At 36.7% G+C, this 27,299-nt stretch overlaps 1 protein-coding gene across 2 annotated transcripts in view; it reads right to left on the bottom strand.

Moving 5' to 3' along the window:
- The window catches only part of LOC309859038 (tumor protein D52), a 211,291-nt gene that overhangs the window by 60,526 nt on the left and 123,466 nt on the right, over window positions 1-27,299 (bottom strand). For both annotated transcript variants that reach the window (XM_082719450.1, XM_082719453.1), the window contains exon 2: window positions 24,648-24,829. In XM_082719450.1, the coding sequence (XP_082575576.1) occupies window positions 24,648-24,829 (182 nt within the window). The remainder of the gene's footprint in view (window positions 1-24,647; window positions 24,830-27,299) is intronic.

Raw genomic sequence — 27,299 nt, 5'->3', positions numbered from 1 at the left:
CCATATTTCTGCCTTCTTCTCTCCTTTGGGAACTTCTAGTCATTTTTCAGGAATCAGTTCAAATGTGACCTTCTCTGTGAAACCTTCCTTGACTGCCTCTAACATTTATTCATTCTTGATTACAGAAGTTAAGAGGCAGTCTAGTGTGATGGTTAAGCGTACAGACTCTACAACCAGACTGCAAATGTCTGCGTCTAGGCTCTGCAAATTACTAATGAGCAAGTAAGTAATAGGTGGCCTGGGATAAGTTACTCAACCTCTGTGTGCCTTCAGTTGCCCCCACTGTAAAAGAGGAATAAAAACAGTGTGTGTCCAACATAATTGTGAGGGTTAATGAGTTAATGCATGTAAAGCATTTGCCTGGAGTATAGCAACTGGTCATTAAATACTAGCTTTCTGTTTAAAACTTATTCCTGTCTCTTGTACTATGAACCAGCCTTTCATATTAAGCCAATCAATTTAAGAATTTTCTTTCTTGGTTGCAGTACAAAACTAGAAGAAAAAAAATTTATATAAGCTTCAATATAACTTATTTTCACTTCTCAAAAGGTGACTAAGGATGATGTACTAAACCTACTTAAGAAAAAAAAAAAAGGCCTTTACATAGGAAATCTTTTGAAGTCATTCACCAGGGAAGCAGAAACAACTTGGGAATCTTAGATATCTACCTGAATTTCTAAAAAGAAAGGAAATATTGACCCTAGCTTTGGGCCATTATTTTCTAAATTTATAGAAAGAGAACTGAAAAGTCTGGAATGAAACCTCACAGCACAAAATTTCCAAAAACCAAACTTTCAGCCAAAAACATATTTCAGGAATTCCTGTAGTTTTCAAAATAATGAGAAAGAGTACAAAAGCTACTTATGAAGCCCGCTTTTTCTTTAATTACCAAAGTAATAGTTGACATGGATAGAACAGAATGATAGAAAAACTTGGGTCGTCTACAATAAAAGAAAAATAAATCACAGTTGTGCAAGGTGAGAGGTAAACAGGAAAGCTAATTATGTGCTCAAATGCAAAATGAGCATCTGCTGTAATATTACATCATTATGAGCTACACTCCTATCTAATTTTTCTTATTCTGCTTCTAAAATATCAGTTATTAAGAAAGAGTAGAAACAACATGGAGTGAAATGAGCTCTTCTGCAGAACCCATTCATTCCTTCGATAAATATTTATGGAGCACCTACTATTGCACAGGCTTGGATACAGCAGTAAACAAAAGAGCTAGGGTGGTGTGAGGCACTCCAATGCTGTTTATCATGGGAACAACTGCTATCTTCCAACAAGGTCAGCAACATTTTGCACACCTTATACACTGCCATAAGGAACAGATGGCTCCACCTCTGAATTATCACCATTAGTGACTCCAGAAGAGAAAACCTATGTTGTTCCCAGACCTCCAGATCATGGGTTTTAACGTAGGTTCATGGGCCTCTAACGGTTAATGGGCGTGTTGGGGGAATCTGTGAACCCTCCAATATTAAATGCAAAATGTATGCATGTGCATACATTTATAAATCTTCCTAGACAGACACTGTGCCTCAATGCACTCTCAAATAGGCCTATTACCTCAAAGAGCCTAAAAACAAAGCTCTAGGTACAGGAAAATTCCTAAAATCCATTCTATTGAAAAGGTTGCTGCCATATACCAACACCAAGAGCACTTGGCAAATTCCTCCTCTGACATTTTATAGCACAACGTTCAACAATGTCATCACTGACAAGTTGGGTTTGCTTCTCCAACGTCTTTCCTTTAACGTTTTGAGTACCAACAATCTAGTCAGTCTCTTAGACAAAGACTTCTTCCAAAAAAATTGTTTACAGAACTTGGGCTCCAGCAACTCCTGCAATATAATCTTTGTGTATAACTGAACCACAGAAAAATAACTCCTTAATTTGTGGTTAGAATAACCACTGCAGAACAACCTATAGTGGGTGGCATGAAACTATCACAATTATAAAGTAACCAAGCAAATAATATACTATGTCTACAACAGATAAAATGTTATAAATCCAAAACATACATTGCTATAAATAAAGTCTGTGGTTATTTGCTGAGATACTCTGACTAACAATGGAACAAGGGCTACTCTTAGCATGTTTTATAAAGAAGTAACTAAAGTTATTACACAGTAGACTCAGTGGCACCACATGTATTGTTTGGGCTAAAAAATGAGGTAAACTGCACTGTATAGTAATGTTGGGAAAATGCTGCCTTTAATATAAACAAACAATGGACTTTCCTTTAGAAGCCACGATAAGGGAGAGGAGGACAGCAAGATTAGTCCTACTGAATCCGCATGCCTGCAATTTGGGAAACCATTGACTAAGAGCAATCAGTGTGTGTGAGTGCATATTTGTTCACAGCTGTAATCAGATCATTTCCCCCCAAATTAAAATCAGGGATTTTAGAGTTGAGAAGGCTCTAAAAATCAACAAGACAACAGGAGGAGAGCCACAGAGGCTATATGACTTGCTCAAGTTCACAAAGCAGAACAAAGAAACTGTCTTTTGACTCCCTTATGTTGCCATTCTTGCACAGAGAAGTTCTTATCTTACTTCCAGTTTTGTTTTGTTTTTTTAAAGTAATCTCTACACCCAAGGGGGGTTTGAACTCACAACCCCAAGATCAACAGTTGCATGCTCTACCAACTGAGCCATCCAGGCACCCCCAAAACTCCTTTTTTAAAAACTTAAAATATAATTCACACACCATAAAATTCACCCATTTAAAGTAGGCACTTAAGCCCCTCTCCCCATCTTCACACACCTAAGCAACCAACTAATCTACTTTCCACCTCTATAAATTTGCCTATGCTGGACATTTCATATACATGGAATCATGCACCATGTAGTTTTTTTTGACTCTGGCATCTTCCACCTGGCATAATGTTTTCAAGGTTCAGCCATGTTGTATTGGGATGCAGCTCATTACTTTTTATGACTGAATAATATTCCATCATATGGACCCATACATATATTTCAGTTCATCAGCCGGTAGACATTTGGGTTGTTCCCACCTTTTGGCTATTATAAATAACCTCATTTTGTTTCTGTTATTATATATTTAGGAGTAGAATTGCCAGGTATATGGTAACTCTATTTAGGTATTTATTTATTTTTTTTTTTTAAGATTTTATTTATTTATTTGTCAGAGAGAGAGTGAGAGCGAGCACAGGCAGACAGAGTGGAAGGCGAGGCAGAGGGAGAAGCAGACTCCCTGCAGAGCAAGGAGCCCGATGTGGGACTCGATCCCAGGACGCTGGGATCATGACCTGAGCCAAAGGCAGCTGCTCAACCAACTGAGCCACCCAGGCGTCCCTCTATTTAGGTATTTAAGGAACATTTTACATTCCCACCATTCAAAAAGCTCTTGCTTTTAAATTCACAACAGGAGCATCTGGGTTGGCTCAGTCAGTAGAGCATGCAACTCTTCAGGTAAGGGTTGTTAAGTTCAAGCCCCATGTTGGGTGTTGAGATTACTTAAAATAAAATCTTTTTTAAAAAATCATAACAAGCAATCAAATCATAAATACAAACTCCTTATTTTCTGTTAATAGGTAAATGAAGGAAAAAAACGAGTATTGATAAATGTTTTTTAAAAACAAAACTATTAGTACATGAAATTCAGATGCAGAGTTCAGACAGAAAGATAGCTTTAAAAGGGTTACCATGTAGTAAGTATTCCCTTTATTATTTAAGCCATATGAAAATATTATACATGGGCTACAGATACATGTCAAACATTCTGAAATACTGGAAAATCTTAACATGAATAAAAAAGAACAGATTAAATTTTCTCAAAACTAAATTAGAATTTATCTAATTAGGTAATATCTACATACTTTCATTCATTAGAAGAAAAAAACTACCTTGAAGGGGGAAAATTGATGGGTGCTCAACAGGGCAAAGTAAATGCATACACTGATTTGGAAAAGAAAACGAAAGCTAGCTTCTACAACTATTTTGTAAAGGTAATAATTATTGTCCCAATGGATTTGTAGTATGCAATTTGGGAACAACAACGTTATAAACTATGCTGTAAACTGTATATTCTGGACAGTAAGGGGCTTTTGCTTCTATCTATTGGGTGTGCTTCAGGAAGGCTAGGGCAAGTTGGTATCTAGGAGTACTACGCATGAAGCAGAGACTGGAGGATACTTTAGTCAAGCATCACTAATCCCTACTGGTGTTTCTCACAAGCACAGTCCAGAGCTTTGGAACAGCAGCAGGCAGACAAATAGCCAAGAGGAAGGGTGACAGAGCAGAAAGAAAGGGTTAAGATCCTCAGAAGATACAGGCAGCTGGTACCCAGAAATCTGAACCTTCATCACACTGCTGCACCAGCCACGTTGTCCTTTCTCGTCAGCAGTAGTCACAGTCTTCCATAATTGCCTTTGGCCTCACCATTACAATCTCTGATTGTAAAGGGTGGCTACCCAAGTAAGAAACAGCTTGTATCATAATCCCACTCCCTCACAGAGATCCCTTTCCACATACATATGCACACAATTGAAATAAGTTGTTAAAAGTAATAGTTTTGCTCTGTACAATGCATTCTAATATTTCCTAATCTATTTCACTCAAAAAAAAAAAAAGAAAAAAAAAGCAGAGAATGACAGAATACATGTGATAAATAGTTTATCAAGGAGATTATCTAAAAAAAAAAAAAGAAAAACAAAATAACAGGCTATGCACTGTTATCATACACTACATTACACTATGCAAAAATTTGCCTTACATCACTTCACTTTGGTTTACCAAAGACTTACATTAGTACCTGCTTTCACTAACCAAAAGAAATCTGAAGATTTCAGGGGTTACCCAGGTGGCTTGGTAGCCTTTAACGATTTTATTTATGACATATTTATAGATCTATTGGGGGAAAGTAGTTATTAAATGGTATTCAAAAATGAGATTTTTTTTTGTTATGAACCTTGTTGTATAGATATTAAAATGTTTTCACAAGGTGATCTTTGTTTTCTTCGATTAGTTTATCTTAATTTGTATTTTGCAAGAAGTGTCAATCACTTCTATAATAAACAGTATTTTTAAAATAAAAAGACAATGGGTGCCTGGGTAGCTCAGTCTGTTAAGCTGACCCCTGATTTGGGCTCAGGTCACACTCTTGTGTCATGAGACTGAGTCCTGAGTCAGCTCCATGCTCAACACAGAGTCTGCTTCAGAGTCTGCTCTTCTATCTCTCTCTCCTCTGCTCCTTCCACTACTCTCTCTCAAATAAATAAGTAAAATCTTAAAAAACACAAGCTCACGTGCATTTATCAAGAAGACACTTTAATCTCAACAGATAAATAACCTACGAAACTGACAATTTACAAAAAGATCCTATAAATAAACATATAAAGTGTTTAATCTGTTTGCATAAGACTGAAAAATATCAACCTTAATCAAAGTTATTCCACTTAATCTTCTATAAAAAGATAATCTTAGAAGTTTTATCCACAAAGATGTTTACAGCTATGTCATTAGATAAAAAGAGAAGAAACAGGGGCACCTGGGGGCTCAGTGGGTTAAGGCCTCTACCTTTAGCTCAGGTCATGATCCCAGGGTCCTGGGATTGAGCCCACTGAGCAGGGAGCCCGATGTGAGACGTCTGGCTCTCTGCTTCCCCCTCTCTCTCTCCCTGCCTACTTTTGATCTGTCTGTCAAATAAAAAAAATTTTAAATGTTTAATGAAAAAAAAAAAAGAAGAAATAACCTAAATATTTAATAAACAGAAACACTTACAGAAATTGTGTTATATTCAGTGAAATACAAAAGTATCCTTTCCAGTGAAAAATGCCTGACTATAATATTGAGAAACTCATGATCCAAAATTCTTTAAGAGTATATGATTAAAACCATACACAATCCACGTCTACATGAAATGACTGGAAGGAAGGACTTGTGGACCTATGAAGGTTTTAGTTTTAGAGTTTCAGTAGTATTTTCTTTAATTGAGATCACTGAAATATAACATTAGATTAGTTTCAGGTCTATAACATAATGATTCAATGTGTATATATTGCAAAATGTTCACCATAATAAGTCTAGTTAACATCCATCACCACACATAAAAAACTGGACCTATGAAGTTTTAAAATCATCTTACTTAGGGGATTTCCCACAGGTTTGTTTTCTGAGTTGGGGGTTTTGGCTTTTTTTTTTTTTTTTTTTTTTTTTTTTTAAGATTTATGTATTTGAGAGAGAGAGAGCATGAGAGGGGAGAGGTTAGAAGGAGAAGCAGACTTCCCACTGAGCAGGGAGCCCGATGTGAGACTTGATCCTGGGACTCCAGGATATTGACCTGAGCTGAAGGCAGTCGCTTAACCAACTGAGCCACCCAGGAACACACCCCCCAACCTTTTTTTTTAATGAGACTGTGTTACTTTTACAAGTTAAAACAAAAAGAAAAAAATTAGCAACAGAAACACAACATAATATTATTTTAGCAATTTGGCTTGATCACTGAAGAATATTAGCTTTGACACTGTATTGATTAATAAACAGAATAAGTAAGTGAATTAAAGTATTAATCTAAAATGAAGAAACTGGGGGTGACTGGCTGGCTCAGTTGATAGAATGTGAGACTCTTGATCTCTACACCTCATGTTGGGTGTAGAGATTGTTTAATAATAAAATCTTAAAAATAAAATGAAGAAACCAACAGAATTAATTGCGTTGGGTTTGGTCAATACTGTACCTTTGTAATAAACAGAAGAGCATACAGTAAAATTAGAACAAAAACTTGCAGAAATTAATACATTTTTAGTAAGACAAAATTTTAATGTAAAAGAATACAGTATTGGGGCGCCTGGGTGGCTCAGTGGGTTAAGCCACTGCCTTCGGCTCAGGTCATGATCTCAGGGTCCTGGGATCGAGTCCCGCGTCGGGCTCTCTGCTCAGCAGGGAGCCTGCTTCCCTCTCTCTCTCTCTCTGCCTGCCTCTCTGCCTACTTGTGATCTCCGTCTTTCAAATAAATAAATAAAGTCTTTAAAAAAAAAAAAAAGAATACAGTATTTGTATTTAATGACATTTATAATGATAAATGTATAAATACTTCTTTAAACTTTCCTTTTTCTTAAAAAAAGTAACTATAAATATTTTGCCTGGCAAATTATCCAATTAAAAAAAATGAACCTGAAAATGAGTTCTACACACAGAATTGTAGATAGACATATCACAATGCCATTAGTTGAAAAGACATATTTTGAAATTCAGACTAGAAAGGTCAAACAGTTAACAGTCCATCTGTTTTATTAGTCAATGACAGTTCATAGTTGACAATGGTGTGGCTGAATTTAGCTTAACTTAGATAAATATTACTTGATAACATCTCTGGCAAAATGATTTGGTAGAAAAAAAAATCAGAAAATTGTGGCCTAAGATAAACTATGACTTATATTTAATTACGTTTCTTAATTATTTTGCAAAAGATTATTACAACAAAAAATTGTTGAAATGTAAAAAAGGATTATATAGAAGTATATCGGATTTGATAAACATGTCACTTAAATATTTTAAAAGAAACAGAAAGAGCTATCTTAAGTGGAGACTGTTCAGGATTTCAGGCTCACAATGAGCTGTGGCACAGGTCCAGCTCCAATCCAAACTCTGCTGTGTACTAGCTTATTGACTCTGCCTAAATTTCAAACTTCTCTAGGCCTCAGTCCCCTTGCCTACAAAATGTGGATAATGTTGCCTAGCTCAAAATGTTACTCTATTTTATCCCTTTTTTCTCTGCAAAATTCAGTGTAATTTACCTCAAATATAAACAAGAAAAATAAAAGAGTAAGCAATGGTTATGTCTCTGAGGACTGAATAGAGAATTTGAATTATGACCTTAATTTCACCCACTCTTCACCCCACCCCCATTTCTGAAAAAAAAAAAACAAAACAAAAAAATAAATAAATATGCAGTTTCCAAGAATTGTGACATAATTTTATTTTCCAGAAAATGAAATCAGTGGATAACCACCCCTTAGGAAATGAGCATAGAACAAACTCATTTACCATGAGTTAAAACATAATAATTAGAACGGAAAGAGGCAAAACTTATTACTTTAATTACATATTATGGGTTTTTGTTTTTTTTTTTTACCACAGAAAGTTGAAAAATGTTATCAGAAATTCCTTGAAACAAACATATCATAGAAGTTATTCCTAATGGACAAAACATTTGGTTACTAATTTCCATTTTGTTTTATATTTTTATTTTAAGATAGGGAGAGACAGAGGACCTGTAACTTCAAAATTCAGTCAGCCTAAAGAGATTAAGTAATTTTCATTCTGAAAAATACAGAATTTTAAGAAGAAAAACCATATTTATGTAGATGTTGGATAATGTTTATTCAAATGCTTGTAATGTTGGTGTCTTGTTTTTTTGTTTTGTTTTGTTTTGTTTTGTTTTGTTTTGAGGGGCAGAATTGGAGAAACAGGCCTCTGAAGTACAGTATACAGGGCTGATCTGTAGCTCAGCTCACCACTCAACAGCTGTGGATCAGGCAACGGGGCGGAGCCCATCAGCTTAGGTAACAGGAGAGTTATTCCCCCCTTCTCCTGCAGCACCGCACTATGAAAAGAGTAAATGCCTGTTTTCTTCGGAGCTTCCCCTGCAGCTAGGGAAGGGCCAATTTATACTAGCTCGATCAAAGAAAGGTTGGCTGAAGTATGGAAGAGATTTCTAAAAAAGCTTTTGTTTTCCTGACAAAAAAAGACAGAGAAGCTAACAGGCCCACCCCATTCTCTTCATTCTCTTGAGTACAGATATGTTAACCCGCAGCCTTAACTGCATCCAGGATTCAAGAAACATAGAGCCAGTGCTGACGTGGTTCAACTTGCTGAAGTAACCCCCAAAGCCATCAACATCCAGAATTCTCAACAAGAAAAGTAAGCCTCTATATGTCTAAGCCACAGGCTGTCAGGTCTTCTGCTATGTGCTATGTACTTAATGAGAACTGCTTTTAGTTCTCATACCAACCATTTGAGGGAAGTCCTATCAACTCATTCACCCATTTTATTTTTATTTTTATTTTTATTTTTTAAGATTTTATTTATTTATTTGACAGAGAGAGATCACAAGTAGGCAGAGAGGCAGGCAGAGAGAGAGAGAGGAGGAAGCAAGCTTCTCGCTGAGCAGAGTGCCCAATGTGGGGCTCGATCCCAGGACCCTGAGACCATGACCTGAGCCAAAGGCAGAGGCTTAATCCACTGAGCCACCCAGGCACCCCTCATTCACCCATTTTAAAGACAAGAAAACTGAGACTCCAAAAAGTTAAGTAACTTGTCCAAGATCACACAATTAATACGTCATATGGCCAGGATTCAAGTGCAGGAATTCTTATTTCAAGGCCAATAGGCTTAAACCACAATGACACTTACAAGCGACAAAACATGGCAAAAGCTAACAGGTGATAATTAGTGACTATAATGATTATGACAATATGTGACAACTCTGAAGATAAGAACAGATATCTGCTGATTTCTAATTCTGGAAAATAATAAATTCTCACTGAATTCAACATTACTTTTATTTTTCTTCTTAACAGTTCTTGTTACTTTACTTAAACAGGGATAGTTATATCTACTCAACAAATGTACTTCTGTTCCTTTGCAACACCAACAGAAAACTAAGAATAGTACATCTCAACCAATAATTTCAACACCCTACTGTTAGCTAAACGCTTAATATTTATGGCGAATTTATAATCTGCAAGGCACTATGCCAGACACTTAAAAATTATTTTTGCCAAAAGATATAGCATATGTTTGTTTTCTTAAAGTGACTTAAAATTTCTTTGGAGAGAGACATTCATAACAGTTCTAAAAATCAGGAAGTGGCTGCTGCTATAATCAGCCATCATCATCACCACCATCATCACCATTACTAACACATATAGAACTTATATTACAAATTAGCATATGCTAAGCTTTAATTCTGGAACATTTTCCTTCAAACTTCAGATTTTTCCTTCAGTGAAACACATGAAACAAAGAACTTAAAAATTCATGACAAAGGTACAGTATTTGAAAAAGAAGCTAAATTCAAAATTAAAGTTTCTAAATAAATTACATTCAGGAAACAGTCAGGCTAAAATATTTGCAATTACAATTAGAAAAAGAAAATCCGTTTCTGGATTAGGTTGTGAGATTTAAAGAATTTATGTTTAGCTGTTAACTTTTCGAAACCAGTAGAGCACATCATATTGTCCCAGTAAATAAAAAGTAAATATAGTGTAAAGGCCAAAACAAAATGGATGGTGAGTAAAACAAAAGTTCTCAGGTAAGGTTAACTCTAGCGAAAATGTTGAGTCTCAAGATATACGCATTCACAGCAATATATTCCCAAAGCCGAATAACCTCAAATCATATTCCATGCTGAAAGATGGACAGTTCTCTCTACTACATGCCATAACAAGTAATTGGTAATCCTATTATCAAAAAAAGTAGTATATGTAAAGAAAAATGCTTTTAAGGGTAATACATCCAGGAAAGAGTCGTTGCTTAATAAATTCAAAAATGACACAGTCAGTAGCATACAATCCACATGAACATTATAATGTGCTCAATCAGTACTAATTAAGGATTTAATTATACCTATTTAATACTAATTTGCATTTTAAAAAAGAATACAAAGTATTCTATTTTAGGTCCAAAATTAAGGTTCTGAATTAAAACTTTAAAAGAAATTTAACTGTAGTATATTTATGGAAAAATCTTTCCTTAAGAATTAAAACAAGCTAAAAACAAAGCACTGTATTTTCAAGTATGGGACGATGTTGAACCTGAATTCCTAATTTACTCACAATTAAAATAAAAGAAAAAGGGATACATACAAATGGAGACATTTGTAAGGGCCACTTACAGGCATATAAAGTGCTTTTCTTTTTTTTTTTTTTAAAGATTTTATTTATTTATTTGACAGAGAGAGATCACAAGTAGGCAAAGAGGCAGGCAGAGAGAGAGGAAGGGAAGCAGGCCCCTGCTGAGCAGAGAGCCCGATGTGGGACTCGATCCCAGGACCCTGAGATCATGACCTGAGCCGAAGGCAGCGGCTTAACCCACTGAGCCACCCAGGCACCCCCTGTAAAGTGCTTTTCAATGATGATATAGAATCAGAACCAAGGCCTCTTGTCCTCCACCCCTATGTTTTTCCTGATATATCCCCTCCTCAACTTCCCCAGACAAGCCCAAAACTACCGTATCTCCGCCTTACTTTCTTTCTTCCCAAAATTTTATAAAGCACTTTTGCATCAGGGAAGTAGAAGAATCACCAAGAATATGAAGGTATGTGACAGTTTCAGAAAAGGGAAGAGCCACTGGTGTGGACTATGAGAGAGCTTGAGCAAACTGCTGGGCAGATGCCTGGGGCACTACCAAATTTAAAAGGACATGTGCAGTTAGTAGGATGGTGAGGGCAAGCCAGGTGGGCTGACCCGAGGTATTAATGGAAATCTGGAATACAGGGGCAATCTGGGGAACAGGGAGGAATAGAACAATAGTTTGAAGAGGAAACAAGGTAAAATTGTTTCAAATTTTATCAAATTCTCTAGAAAAAGATGATTTAAGGTAAAGAATAGGAAATCCATGGATATTAAGTTGAATCAGATATTCAACAATTTTACTTAAAAAAATAGTAGTTTCAGGGGCGCCTGGGTGGTTCAGTGGTTTGGGCTGCTGCCTTCAGCTCGGGTCATGATCTCAGGGTCCTGGGATTGAGCCCCGCATCCGGCTCTCTGCTCTGCAGGAAGCCTGCTTCCCTCTCTCTCTCTCTCTCTCTCTCTCTGCCTGCCTCTCTGCCTACTTGTGATCTCTGTCTGTCAAATAAATAAATAAAATCTTTAAAAAAAAAATAGTAGTTTCATATGGATTAAACTAATGTATGAACTTGATTTCAATAAAGAAGGAGATAAGTTATCTGCTAAGGAGGAGGAGGAGAGGAACAAGAGGCCTAAGAGTGAAGAAGGTAAATTAATAGGAAGTCTACTAAAAGCGAGTGAAAGAATTTTGAGAACTCTGGTCCAAGTCGAGTAATACAAACATCTACTGAATATACCCGGCAAGGTTCCGCAACTTCTCCAGGATCTCATCTGTTACTGCTCTATCTGTATTCCACTTTGAGAAATAAAGCTTTATCAGTTCTAAAGATACCCGAACCTGAACACTGCAAGGTTTCTTCAAGTCAGTCCCCCTCCCTTAATGTAGTGCAAACACAAGTCTGCACTGATGCTGTTGCCTTTGTTTTTTTGTTTTGTTTTGTTTTATTTTTGCTGATAAAAGAAGATATAGAAAATTATAGTCCAATATGAATTGCTAATTCTAGCTCTATTGTTACTTTACAGCCTAATTTTTCATCAATCCAATCCCATGTGGCTAAATATCTACAGAAAAACACAACATGTCTAAAACAGAGCTCCATGTCCTGCCCTGTGAACAGTAACTCTGCCCAACTTCCTATTGCTGTGACCTCTGTTTGTCTAGGCCCTTGGGCTGGAAACCTCAAGCACTAGTCATTTCTGTGAACAGTTCCTCCTAGCTTTCCTTTCCCATCTCTCCTCACCCTGGGCCAGCCCCTGCCTGGACTACTATGACCGTCTCAGAACCGTCCTTGCGGCAACCATTCCATCTCACACACTGCACATGTCCTTGCACAAAAATATCACTAACCAAAAGCCACTCTGCTGTCTTTCCTCTGTCCTAAGTTCTTAGCTGAAATTCAGGGTCTCCTTCCTTCTTTCTTTCCTTCCTTCCTTCCCTCCCTCCCTCTCTTTCTTTCTTCAAGATTTATTTATTTGACAGAGAGAGGGAGAGCACAAGCAGGGGGAGTGGCAGGCTCCCTGTTGAGGCTGAGGAGGGAGCCCAAAAAGGGGTTCGATCCTAGGATCCTGGGATCGCAACCCAAGGCGAAGGAAGATGCTTAGCCAACTGAGCCACACAGGTGCCCCTGAAATTCAGAATATTCTCTAAGGATGCTTGCTTGTCTAGCAAAGCAAGTATTACATTTACCCCTCTAAAACTTCACCAAGCCATGGGCTCCTGATCACTATGGTATACAGATATTTTGTATCTGTACAGATATTATGTACACAACATACAGAATATGTACAGATATTTTGTACACAATTCCCTCTGAAAGGTGGAAACTAATTCCCTTCCCCTCGAGTGTGGACTAGGTTTAGTGACTTGCTTCTAATGAACAGAATAAGGCAGAAGTGACAATGCATGGCTAGGTTATAAGAGGTATCACAACCACCTCAACCTTTTTTAAATTATTCACTCGGGGGGAAGCTAACTACTATGTTGTGAAGACACTCACAAAGCCCAATAGAGAGTCCATGTGATGAGAAACTGCGACCTCCGGCCACAGCCAGCATTAACTTGCCGGGCATGTGAAGGAACCACCAAGGCATCATATCCTCCAGCCTCAGTCAAGCCCTCAGATGACTGCAGTCCTGGCCAATGTTTTGCCTTAACTTCATGAGAAACTCTTGAGCCATAACCGTTCAGCTAAAACACTCCTGGATTCCTGACCCATAGCAACTGTGGGAAAGAATAAATTTTTATTGTTTTAAGCCACTCAGTTTTGGAGGAACATGTTTCACAGGTAGAGATAACTAACACGATCTCATCAAGCTCATTCTCAGTGCCATGCCTTTACTCGTGATTTTTCCCCACAGATGTTTTCTTAATATGCATCCCCTAATGCCCCTCCCCCATCTTTCAGACTCTAGCTAAAGTTTCCTCTCTTTGAGGAGGCCCTTTTTTTTATGAAACAATTTCAACTTTCATTTCTCCAGCTTCTCCTCTGATTTCTGTGCTTGACCACATCACTCATGTAGGCATTTATCCCGGTATATTCCTCTGTATTCCTCTGTGCCCTATGCACGCTTCCTCCTAAAGACATAATACAGTACATTTAAACTGCATTCAGCACATTGTAATTAAGATACTCAACAAATAGTTGCTGAAAAAATTAACAAATCACACACACACACACACACATACTCACCCAGGAAGTGTATTTAATCAGTATAAAGTAGTGATGAACAGTAAGAAGCTATATCATATTAGGTCTGCTTACTTATTAGCTGCTACCCTTGGGGAAATGACTTAAAATCTCTATAGCCTTTGTTTCTTCTGTGTTTTTTAAATAAAGATTCTAAAAGCATGTACCATAGAGTAATAAAAGATTAAATAATACATACAAAACTCAGTAATGTGCTAGCATAGAGGGCTCAACAAATGTTAGCTATTATTGTTCTTACTATTAACCACAAATTACAGAATACAAACTCCTGGGTCCCTGAGAGTTTCTACATGTTATAAAGTGGCAATCTAAATTAAAACAAAATTCTACACACTAAAGTAGAACTCCCACTTTCTACTGAAAATAGCTTTTAATTTTTCTAAACTCTTATTCTTAAGTCAATAGAACTACAGCCTGAACCAATTGTAGGGAGTGCAGCCTTGACTTTTTCTCCTCTTCATCCTATTAAGATATTAACTTCAAAGCTTTTGCGGGAACACTTAATTGCTCGCATTCCTTAACAAGCAGCCACCATAGTAGTTTCCAGATTCACTTTTAACCTTTACAGTTCTGGGAAGGCATATATGGCAAAGCTATTAGACATATAAATTTATACACAACCTCTGGGCTAACGCAGCTATACATACATGAATATGCTATACAAAGCAAATCAATTTTGCACATCAATCAAAATAGAATCTAATAGAACAAATCAATCCAACAGAACATGTCATGTATCTGAGAGGGGAAAAAAGAACCTCTAATACTCTTCATTAAAAACATTTTTTTTAATCTGAGGAATAACTGACATATATAACATTAATTTCAGGTGTACAACATAATAATTTGATATTCATATATATTGTGAAATGATACCACAGCAAGTCTAGCTAATGTCATCACCATATATAATTATGCAAGAAATTTTTTTCTTGTGATGAGAACTTTCAAGATCTACTTGTAGCAACTTTCAAATATGCAACACAGTATCATTAACTATAGTCACCATGCAATATATCGTATCTCCATGGCTTATTTATAACTGGAAATTTGTACTTTTGACGTCCCATCCTCCATTTTGCCACCCCCTACCTCCTGCCTCTGGCAAATACCAATCTGTTCTCTTTATCTGTGAGTTTGGTTTTGTTGTTGTTTTTAAGTCTAATGCTATTCAAAAGCCTGACGACATGGGTGTTTCATGAACCTAAGACACTTCTGGGATCGTATTTTATAATTTATACGTATTCTTAAGGCTTCTTACTAAGAAGTTAAATATAATAGAAGTTCTTTTATCCTAAAAAAAAATAAATAATAAGCAGAGCTTTGTTAAGAAAATATGATAGAATGATTTTCAATCACAAATCTATTTCAAAACATTCATACTTTTCAACTGTGTACCATGTCCTCTGGAAAAAAGAAAACCACTTATTTCAAATTCTTATTTTCTCTTTTCCCCCACCACCACACCTTGAAAACTTCAGTCTTTGAAACATTCAATATCCACCCACTCTTTATTTGACCCTATATATCATACAACCTGAAATAGAAACAAAGACTGGGAAATTAGCTCATTTTTTCCACCTTAGTGTCAAACAAAAGTACAAATAATATTCAGTGCACGTGCTAGTTACCTTAGAACTGCCAATCATGCTTGTTTTGAAACTCTTCGATTTTCAGAACTGTCAATCATGTGTGTTTTGATAGAGATGCCAGTGTAGAAATAATGCTTTAAGAGACGTGATCTTCATTAACACGTTAATAAATAAATATATTTCATTTGTAAAACTGGACTTAAGGATTTTAGAGAAATATATACAATTCTTGAAAAATCAAAATTAAAATATAACAATAAAATAAAATTTAGAGAATTTGGCTCTCTAGCCATAAATATAAGCATGGCTTAACCACAAGGATATTATATTTCAGTAAAAAGAGAAATGTTCCTTAACTGACACTAATCAGTAGTTGTATGACAATGAGTGGGAATGAGAGAATCAAAACTGACCTAAATCTGGGCATTTAAATTTTTATTTTTCAAAGCATACAAAAATATCAATATAATCCATTCCCCTTCTCCACCTCCCCAATACATCCAGACTTACTATCTATCTAGTCATTCATGTCTTAAATCAAACACCAAAATGTCAACCTCACTATCCATACTGAATCACCAAGACCTGGTTCTTCTACCTCCTAAATTGCTAATGCAAGTCTCCTCTCCTGACCCTCAGACTTAATTAATGTTCTTATCACTTCTTTCCGGAAGATTCTTTTTTTTTTTTTTTTTTTTTTTTTTTTTTTTTATAAACATATATTTTTATCCCCAGGGGTACAGGTCTGTGAATCACCAGGTTTACACACTTCACAGCACTCACCAAAGCACATACCCTCCCCTTTCCGGAAGATTCTTTATTGGCCCAACTCATTTCATTCTTCCAATATAGGCTCCACAGCACTGCCAGAATGATCTCATTGAAACACAAACCCAGTCCGTGTTTTAATGGCTCTTTATCACTTTCAGAACAAAGCCCCAGTTTTTAAAAATGATATATAAATCCCTTGAAGATCTGTCTCCTGCCCATTTCCCCACTCTCTCATCTCTTCTCAACTTAAGCCAAGTAAGCCACTTGGGTTCCCAGAAAAGCCAGGCTCTCTCTCACTTAAAACTTTTCCAAGTGCAGGCACTTTTTACACTTTGTATCTCCTACTCTTCATCCTTTACAACTCAATTCAATTGCTAGTTCATTTGGGAAACCTTTTCTGACAACCTAACAGAATCACTGATCCCCTCTTTTCCAATTCTGTAGGATACAGTAAATAGAACTTACACAGTGTAATGTATATTGATTTACCTCTCTATCCCCAACTGAATCAGACCCCCTGAAAGCAGGGAGTCTTTAATTTGAACATAAACAGCATTAAACACAGAGGTGACACATGACAGCTGCTAGTTAAATGCTTGCTGACTCAGTGAAAAATTGCACATGACCTAGTTTATTTAAAAATAAAATGGATAAAGAAGAGTAATATATATGGAATATTATTCAGCCATATAAAAGAATGCAATCTTGCCTTTTGCAACAACATGGATGGAGCAAAAGGGCATTATGATAAGCAAAATAAGTCAGTCAGAGAAAGATAAACACCATATGATTTCGCTCATATGTGGAATTTAAGAAACAAATGAACAAAGGAAAAAAAGAGGGGGTGGGGGAGAGAAAGAAGCCAAGAAACAGACTCTTAACTATAGAGAATAAACTGATGGTCACCAGAGGGGAGGCAGGTGGAGGGCTGGGTGAAACAGGTGATGGGGATTAAGGAGGGCACTTGTGATAAGCTCTGGGTGATGTATGGAATTGCTGAATCACTACACTGTACACCTGAAATTAACATATCATTGTATGTTAAATATACTGGAATCAAAATAAAAGCTCAATTTATAAAACAATAAAAATAATAAAACCAAAAGCTTAATTCTTGAGAATGACAAACTGCACTACAGGTACATTTCAAGCCAATCAAACTAAGCAATGCTATAGAAGACCATACTCTGGGTTTAATAATGCTCTTAGGGAATTTACCCATTTACTTACAAATGTATCTAAGAATTGATATCAACTCAAATAATATTTGAGGTCCAGTAATCCCATCTTATTTTCACTAATATTCCTACTGGAGGTGCTAAAGTCTCCACCACAATAAATACTCATATTCAAGACACTCAGCACATTGACTAGTTCAACAAACACTGTCCTGAGATGTGACAATCCCTATCAAAGGCATCAGTGGACACGCAGTCAACACAGGCAAGACCCCAACCTAGTTACACTTCACTTATCAGGAAGTTACTAATCTGGTGACATCAAGTCTCCACAGAACCCAATGAGAACTAAGCAGAGGAGTTTAGAAGCTGTCAAAACACATGTTAGAGTCCATCTGCTAAAGCACATACACTTTACTTACAGAAGAGGCTGAGAGGTCATCCTCAAATACCAGCTGCTCTTATTTTAAGCACAATAAATCTGGTGATCAATTTCATGGGCATCAGAATATTAGAAGAAGAAAATTAAAAAGTTCAAAAAAGCTAAAAATGGAGACACAGGTAAAACAGCAGAGAAAGAATAATGACATCTAAAGGCAAAACACAAAAACTACAAAATTGGGAGTGTTGTGTAGTTAAAGAGCAATAGTTCTATATATTTGAATTATAATACAACACAGATATTAATGTTTATATTTATGACCTTGGTTCATCAAAAGCAAAGACCAAAAGGCAGGTTAAACTACTTTAGGTCTGACAAGGTTCAAGAAAAGTAGATGACACATTTGATAAAAAGAATCAAAGAATTAAAAATTGAGGGGTGCCTGGCTGACTCAGTGGGTTAAGCCTCTACCTCTGGCTCAGGTCATGGTCTCAGGGTCCTGGGATTGAGTCCTGCATGGGGCTCTCTGCTCAGCAGGAAGCCTGCTTCCCCCACCTCTCTCTGCCTGCCTCTCTGCCTCTCAGTGGAGCATATCTGTGGTCTGAGATCATGACCTGAGCCAAATCAAGAGTCAGACACTTAACTGAGCCACCCAGGTGCTCCCTGACTCTTTAAACAAAGTGTTCCAGAATTGTAATGTATAAAATGAAGATGGAGCCACTCTGAAAGTAGGGTCTAATTTCCCGGCTACCCCAGAAGAGTCTCTGAAACCTTTCTGCAGAACTCGAGAGCTTCTTGGGACAGAGGCTGAAAGTGTTCCTCTAAACTATCATCAGGGATGCCTGGCTGGCTTAGGCGGTAGAGCATGTGACTCTCGATCTCAGGGTTGTGAGTTCAAGCCCCATGTTGAGAATAGAGCAAGGTATAATAAAAATCAAGTATCAAAACAAAAAAGCTATAGAACTTATTAAAAAGCTATCACTTAGCTAATTAGAATATTCGGTTAACCAAAATAATTTCTGATTCTTATCAGTTGCTCTGAGTTTAAAACACCATGAACTATATTAAAAACAATAATGAAAGAAACAAGTGTTGTTGAGGATGTGGAGAAAAAGGAACCCTTGTGCACTGCTGGTAGGAATATAAACTATTGCAGCCACTGGAGAAGACAGTATAGAGGTTCCACAAAAAGCTGAAAATAAAACTACCCTACAATCCAGTAACTGCACTACTGGGTATTTACTCCCAAAACACACACATACAAAAAACTAATCCAAAGGGATATATGCAGCCCTGTTTACTGCAGTATTACAGCAGCCAAATTATGGAAGTAGCTCAAGTGTCCACTGATAGATAAATGGTTAAAGAAGATGTGGTATATACATACACAGTGGAATATTATTCAGCCATAAAAAAGAATGCAATCTTGTCATTTGCAACAACACTGATAGAAGTAGAGAGTATATAATGCTACGGAAAATAAGTCACTCAGAGAAAGAGAATTACCATATGATCCGACTCATACAGAATTTAAGAAACAAATGAGCAAAAGGAAAAAAAGAGATGAGACAAACCAAGAAAGATTCTTCACTATAGAGAACAAATGGATGGTTACCAGAGGGAAGGTCAGTGGGGGATGGGTGAAACAGGTGATGGGGATTAAAGTTTACACTTATCACGATGAACCCTAAGTAATATACCGAATCACTGAATCACTTTTTACACACCTAAAACTAATATAACCCTGTATGTTAACCATACTGGAATTAAAATATTAAACTTTTAAAAAATCTTAAAAATAATGAAAAACTTAAAACATTTTGCCAAACTGGGTATTTTATTAAATTTGACTTATTTTTCTTTGCATTTAATTAACTGAAACTGTCCTAAAGTAAAACAGATTCAATGACACAGAAGTCAACTGAAGAGAAAAAAATGGTTCTCAAAAGGAATTTAAAAAAGGTCAGGCTGATGAATGATGAACAAATTATGCAAAATATCTGCATCTTACTTGTAGGCTCTTAAGTAAATGTACCAAAGCAAGAAGTTATGCCCTTACTCAGTCACCCCCCTAAAATCTGCTCAGAGGCAGCCTGACATCATGGAGGTGGAGAGTAAACATGTGTCCAGCCCAAAAAGCTGCTCTATCTAATCATGTAATCTAAACTTGTAGTTATGAAAAGGGGATGACCAGAGACCTAGCTCTATCTCATTATTTTCTCATTTGTTATTATCATCTTTCTACCAACTATAAAGACAACACATAGATCTAAATAAAATATTTCCCACCCATAAATTTTGTCTTGGATACAGGTAGAAAGGCAAAGTAAATGAAACAGTAACTAAGCTGATTTGACACTTTCCTGTAATACCTTTTTTTTTTTTTTTTTTTTTAAGAAGGGAAGAGTGAGGGGGAGAGGCAGAGGGAAAGGGAGAAAGAATCTAAAGCAGGCTCCATGCTCGGCATGGAGCCTGATGTGAGGCTCAGTCTCACAGCCCTGAGATCATGACCTGAGCCGAAATCAAGAGTCAGACACGTAACCAACTGACCCACCCAGGTGCCTCAATACTTTCAAAGCGTAAGTGACAAGTAACTATAAGAGACCTAGGGAAGGGTTTTGGAAAGAACCTAAGCACTTCTACATATAGAAATCAAGAAATTTAAAAAATACTTTAGGAAAAGTAGAAACCTTTCCATGATGAATTAAAAACTGGACAACAAAGGATTTGCTAAGATAGAACGTTTCTCCCCAGAAAACAATGTATGCAGAGAGGGAGTTGTAGTTATTACCTACATAGCCATTAAGGTATGTATATACACAGATAGGAAGGGAACAAAAGGAACCAAACCATTCAAGCCAAATCTTGACTAAAGTACACTCCTCCCCTTAGCACATTATTAGAAATAACATTACCAGTCTGTAGGACCAGAGCTGAATAGAATTTAAGCCGTGACTCTGTTTACCATTAGAAGAATTAACAAAAATGCACTCTGAGGGTATTTCAGATTTCAACAGTAGAAGTAATAATAAAAGCCCTTTCCTAACTACTATTATCTTCCACCTGCCAGATATTTTGTCACATTATCCCTTTTTACTAATGTAATTACCAATTTTTAAAACCTATTTGTGTACTTCTTTACTATATATTCTCTGTCCCTCCAGTAGAAGTTGTTGCCCCAATTTCATGCGAACAGAGAGCTAGTCTGACTAGTTTACCAGCCCTTCTGAAAATGCCTGCCAAACTGAAGAGGTCCAGTAAACATTTGCTGAATGAGTGAATGGGTGGATGAACAAATAAATCAACTCCTGCACTCTTCGTGATCCTCAGCCATAAATGTATTGATTTTGTGAGTGATGTGGGAGTTGAAGTGGGAATTTCTGCGGAGAGTGATTGGGCCCTGGGCAATCAGATGTAAGCAGGAGTTGAAAGATAACTACTGTAGGTAACTAAAACACAAAGAGATGCAAGCATTTAACTTTGCTAAATGCGTAAAAAAAATTTTAAAAAGACTCTAATACAGAGACCACTCCACAGGCTAGACAATTCACTTGAAAAACTATTATGAGCCATCCATGTCACCCCCAAAAATCTTTTGTTAAACAGATTGCTTCGCTGGCAGGAATTTATGTGGAGACGAGGGCTTCAACTATATAGTAATTTCTGTAACAGAACATGTGCTTCGGTGGTATATATATAGTTTTCAATGAAAAATTAAGACAGTAAATATTGCAACACATTCTAATATTTAAACACTTAAAGCTATACTGTACATAAAATAAATTCAAACCGTATTATGGTACTTACTAGAGAAATATCTAATCACAAAAACTGATACTTAAAATTCTGTGATGTACGAAATAACATCTGAGAATCAAATCAGAAACTCTAGTTTCTAAGGCATTTTGTAATATTATGTTCAAACATATAACTTAATGAAAAAAAATTGATGTTTTAGAATTTTAACAATATGGGAAAAAACAGTATACATAAAAGAATATCCACAAAGAAATAAATACCCATGAAAGAAATATCATGAACGAAATTCTAACCACAAACATAAGGAAACACGTATGCTATATTTGCAAGTTGTAATAAATCTGACTGAGCTGGTGAAATGCTCGTAATTCAGCAGAGTTATCTGTAATTATTTTTTGTAAAGTTAATACTGATATTCTGGCTGCAAGTTAGGTCAGCTTGTAAGAATAAAGATGGCCGGGACGCCTGGATGGCTCAGTCGGTTAAGCTTCTGCCTTCAGCTCAGGTCAAGATCCCAGGGGTCCTGGGATCGAGTCCCACATCAGGCTCCTTGCTCAGCAGGAAGCCTGCTTCTCTCTCTGCCTTTGCCTGCCAGTCTGCCTGCTTGTGTGTTCTCTCTCTGACAAATAAATAAATAAAATCTTTAAAAAAAAAAAAAAAGAAAAGAAAGAATAAATATGGCCATTGCACCTGAGTATCACCCATGGGAGCATGATGAAAGCTTATCAATTGCAGGGAAATGAGAAGATTTCTTTGTATAAAATAAAACAGTACTTCGATTTTAAATATAGAAAATGACATATTTTCTATTAATGAAAAGTGATCTGCCACAGCCACTACTGACAATATCCAAGAGCTTAGGACGCCTCTCTTGAAGGATAACTTAAGGACCACCTATCTTCACACTTGCCTCCTGCAAAACCCTCATCATTACTTCACAGAAATTCAAATCACCAGGATTTCAAGAATAGTAATAATAGTAGCATTGTTTATTAATGCCAGTCACCAATCTAAGTCTTTACATACATTACCTGATTTAATCCCTTCAATGACCCATTACACAATAGAAAGGCACTATTAATATCTGCATTGACAGACTTATTCTACTTAGAAATTTTTTGAGTTCTTACTATTTTTGACTAAGCATGTATGTTATTTGATACTAAGACAAGTTATCTTGAGCCATTACCTCTCAGCCCATTTTCTTTCCTAGGTATGACCTGGTTCATGGCACTTACTGTTTACCCTGTGATTATCCGAGGTAGTGGTGTGCTAGAGCCAGCGGGAGCTGACTGTGTACATGTATTCCCAACTCTGCACTCAGGGCATTACACTGGTAACTTAAGATTGGCTATAGTGAGGGGTCACCTGGGTGGCTCAGTTGGTTAAGCAACTGCCTTCAGCTCAGGTCATGATCCCGGAGTCCTGGGATCGAGTCCCACATTAGGCTCCCAGCTCCAAGGGCAGTCTGCTTCTCCCTCTGACCTCCCCTCTCATATTCTCTCTCTCTCTCTCTCTCTCAAATAAATAAATAAAATCTTTAAGAAAGAAAAAAAAAGGACTGGCCACAGCCGGAGTGTTTTAGACCACAGAAATTGGCAAATCTGGGCCTTTTCTATTGGAGAACTAATTATTAAATATTTATTCACATGCCACTGATCTGAGGAAATTTGTATTAAGTTTGTCAGGTCCAATTCAGATTCAGGGAGAATGAGTTTATGTCTCCAAATCATTTGAGCCCAGTTATCAACTGGACCTTTAGATACCCAGAACTTTCAGCAGAGAAGCAACACATACACATTTTCATAACTGCTCTCTTAGATCTAGAGCAGATTCTTTCCCTATTCATCTCTACACTATGACTCATTCTTAAACATCACAAACTTCTTAATCACTGTAATTCATCCTAAGACACCAATGAGTACTAGAGTCACCATTACTTTATGTACTATTAAGAATAAAAAACACTGGGACGCCTGGGTGGCTCAGTTGGTTAAGCAGCTGCTTTCGACTCAGGTCATGATCCCAGCGTCCTGGGATGGAGTCCCACATTGGGCTCCTTGCTCCACAGGGAGCATGCTTCTCCCTCTGACTCTGCCTGCCACTCTGCCTGCCTGTGCTCGCTCTTGCACTCTCTCTCTCTGACAAATAAATAAAATCTTAAACAAACAAACAAAAAGGAATAAAAAACATTGCCAATTAAAATGACATATCAACTCTAAGATGCATCCTGGTATCAAAAATACTGAAATTTTTTAAATGTTCACAATAAAAACTGATGGGAAAAATAATTTCTATACTGCTTACCATTGTTTTCCAATCCCAGAATCTTAGTTCCACATCTCCTTTCACTCTTGATATGCTACTCCTAGATCTCCTACCTTAATGGCTTCCCCAGTGCATATTTATACTCATAAGTATCTTTATTTGTGAGTTATAAACAGAATGAATTCTGTTCTCTAATAGGGAAGATTATAATTCTGAGAATAGATGCAAAATAAGAAAAGAAAATGATAAAGCATCGGAATTTGGTAGCAGGAGAGGAAAGGAGCATAAAGAATTAGAAAGGGAGGCATCTCTGAGAAGCAGTAGACTGTGGAACTGAGAAAGAAGCAAAAAAGATTACACGTAAAATGGCCTGAGCAGTATGTATCACTATAAAGCCTATTTTAATTTCATGGCGAGGAATAGTTTATTAGGGAAGTTTATAACTTCCCTAAAAGTGCTCTCGCTGCTTTGAGAAGATATGAACTTAGCCTAATGTAACTAAAATGACATGACATGAATCCCACCTAACTTCCCTAACTAACATAATGAAGAGAAATAAAACATATTTTCTGACTTTTAGCAAATCACCAATTAAAGTTCAATAATACTTTTGAGGTATCTCGACTTTTATCAACACTCTCAAAACACCTGGAAATGATTCTACTTACTCTCCATCCACTTCTGGTCTTCTACATACACAATGAAACTTGCCGCCAAAATCTATATAAAGATCATTTTCTACAATATGGAAGATTCGTCCAATGACTAGTTTATCCTTGGCAGGTCCCATCTGTGTAAGAGGAGAATGTCTCAGCATAGATGCAAAGGATTCCACATTTTTTGGAGAGCCCTAAAAAAAAAGAGGAGAGATTTACATGCATATAATTCAAAATAAAGGTATAATATGATAGATGTAATAAAATCTTACAGGGGAAACTTCTAAAAGTCAACATGCTGTATATTTATATTTTGTGGCAATACGAAAAAAATATTTAAATGGAATTTTCCTTGAAAAAACTAGATATACTCTTCAACTTCCTCTTCCTCCTTTTCCTTTTTGAAGAGGAAACCAAGAAAAGTACTTATGAGAAATGGTGCTAATGTCATGGCTCAGAGTAGAATCTGGAATATGAGCAAAGTAAGGACTATCCTTAGATAAAACCTCCTACCATGGGGACAGAGGGGGCTCAGAATCTGAGCATGTGAGTAGGGTATCCAAGAAGGTGATTAACTTTATTCCTAATACTGATCATCTGGGGTGGGGGGGAACGCCTTCAAATTCAAGTTTAGTGGGAGTAACTAAAGAGTATGGAGGTTCCTCAAAAAATGAAAAAGAGAATTACCATATGATCCATTAATCCCACTATTAGGAATTTAACCAAAGAAAATGAAAACCAATTAGAAAAGATACATGCACCCCTAAGTTTACTGTAGCATTATTTACAACAAAAGCAACCCAAGTATCCAGTGACAAATGAATGGATAAAGAAAATGTAGTATAAATATACAACAGAATATTACTCAGCTACAAAAGAAAAAAAAAAGAGATCTTGCCATTTTCAACAATATGGATGGAACCTAGAGCATACAATCCTACATAAAATAAGTCAGAAGAAGAAAGACAATTATCAGATGATTTCACTCTGATGTGGAATTTCGTGATTTCACTCATATATGAAATTTAAGAAACAAAATAAACAAATGAACAAATAAAGAGACAAACAAAAAAACAGACTCTTTAATAAAGAGAACAAACTGGTGGTTGCCAGAGGGAGAAGTAGGAGAGGGAAGGAATGAGTGAAACTGATCAAGGGGATTAAGAGTACACCTATCATATGAGCATTAATGTACAGAACTGCTGACTCATATCATATACCCCAACTAATATGACACTGTATGTTAATTATACTTCAATAAAAAATAGTCCAAAAAAGGGTTTTTTTGTTGTTGTTGTTTAAATACAGATTAAGATAAAAGTGATTAAGGATCCTTCAATTACCAGGATGAACATGAGTTCTTGCTATATAGTATTTTTAAACAGTTTTGTTATAATTTTCTTCTTTTTCCTAACGCAAAATTTCAAAGGAAAAATAGCTTCTTGTTTTGTGCTGCTCATTTTCTAGGAGTCTTTTTACATATTGAATGTACTTGAGGTATGACTGAACCTATAATGCAGACTCCTTTTTTTTTTTAACTTACAAATTTTTTTCCAAACACATGGTTTTTCAGAAATCCATGAGTACAGACTTATACCTTCTACTTGTCTTTAATTTGTGTGTGGTGTCGTATGTGCATTCTCTGGCTCAAACTAAGGGAACTATTAAGTTTCTGTTTGTGAGAGCTAATTACAGAAGAATACTAACAATTTAATCTACCTACATCACGTATTTGGAATAACTTTTACATCTATTATTTCAGGGAGAATTATTAAGAGTTTGATAGTATGCTTTCTTTACAAACTATACAACCATTTTATGACTCATTTTTAAGGCATGTAGTACTCCAAGGATTACAAACTCAGATGCCAGGCTGGGTGGGGATGTGGTGAGCAGCAGAATATGCACCAGTCTCAAAGGCAGAGCCACGACAGCTCCAGCTGCAGCCGCAAATCGAGTCCAGGGCTGCCACATCTTTTGATTCTCCAAGAAAAGCCAGAAATCCACGTATGAACATAAAATTCCCAATTTTGCCATGTTTATTTTTTTTTAAAGCCTTTTAGGGATGCCTGGGTGGCTCAGTCAGTTAGGCGCCTGCCTTCAACTCAGGTCATGACCCAAGGGTCCTGGGATTAAGCCCCACATCAGGGTCCCAGCTCCTCGAGGAGCCCGCTTCTCCTCTCCCACTGCCTGCCACTCTCCCTGCTTGTACTCTCTCCTCTCTCTGACAAATAAATAAAATATTTTTTAAAAATAAAAATTTAAAAAGCCTTTTACTTTATCAATCTGGTAAAACAAACTCTGACCCAAAGACCAAAAACTTATGACCTCTGCCTCAAGAAAAAGAAAGTCAAAAGAAAAGAAAGTCAAAACATTTGGCTGATGCCAAGTACCTCAGACGCAGGAAGGTTATCGTGACAGATTTCAGTGAGTCAAAACTCACTGGGAAGGAATCCTGAGCACCCAAGTGCTCACCTAAACCAAAAACAAATCTACATGCCAAACAAAGCTGAAAAGGTAGCAAGAATATTACGCTTTCAGCCATACCACTAGTTTTAGAACTCCACAGAGTATATTAAAGATACTTAAACAAGCACCTCAAAAAAATAGCTCTTTTTGTAGGGAGCCAAGGGCAAAACAAACTCTACGCAGGCACAGGCTATG

This window comes from Mustela nivalis (assembly GCF_964662115.1).
Source record: "Mustela nivalis genome assembly, chromosome: 2".
NCBI lineage: Eukaryota > Metazoa > Chordata > Mammalia > Carnivora > Mustelidae > Mustela > Mustela nivalis.
This window is presented reverse-complemented; position numbering and strand designations above follow the sequence as displayed.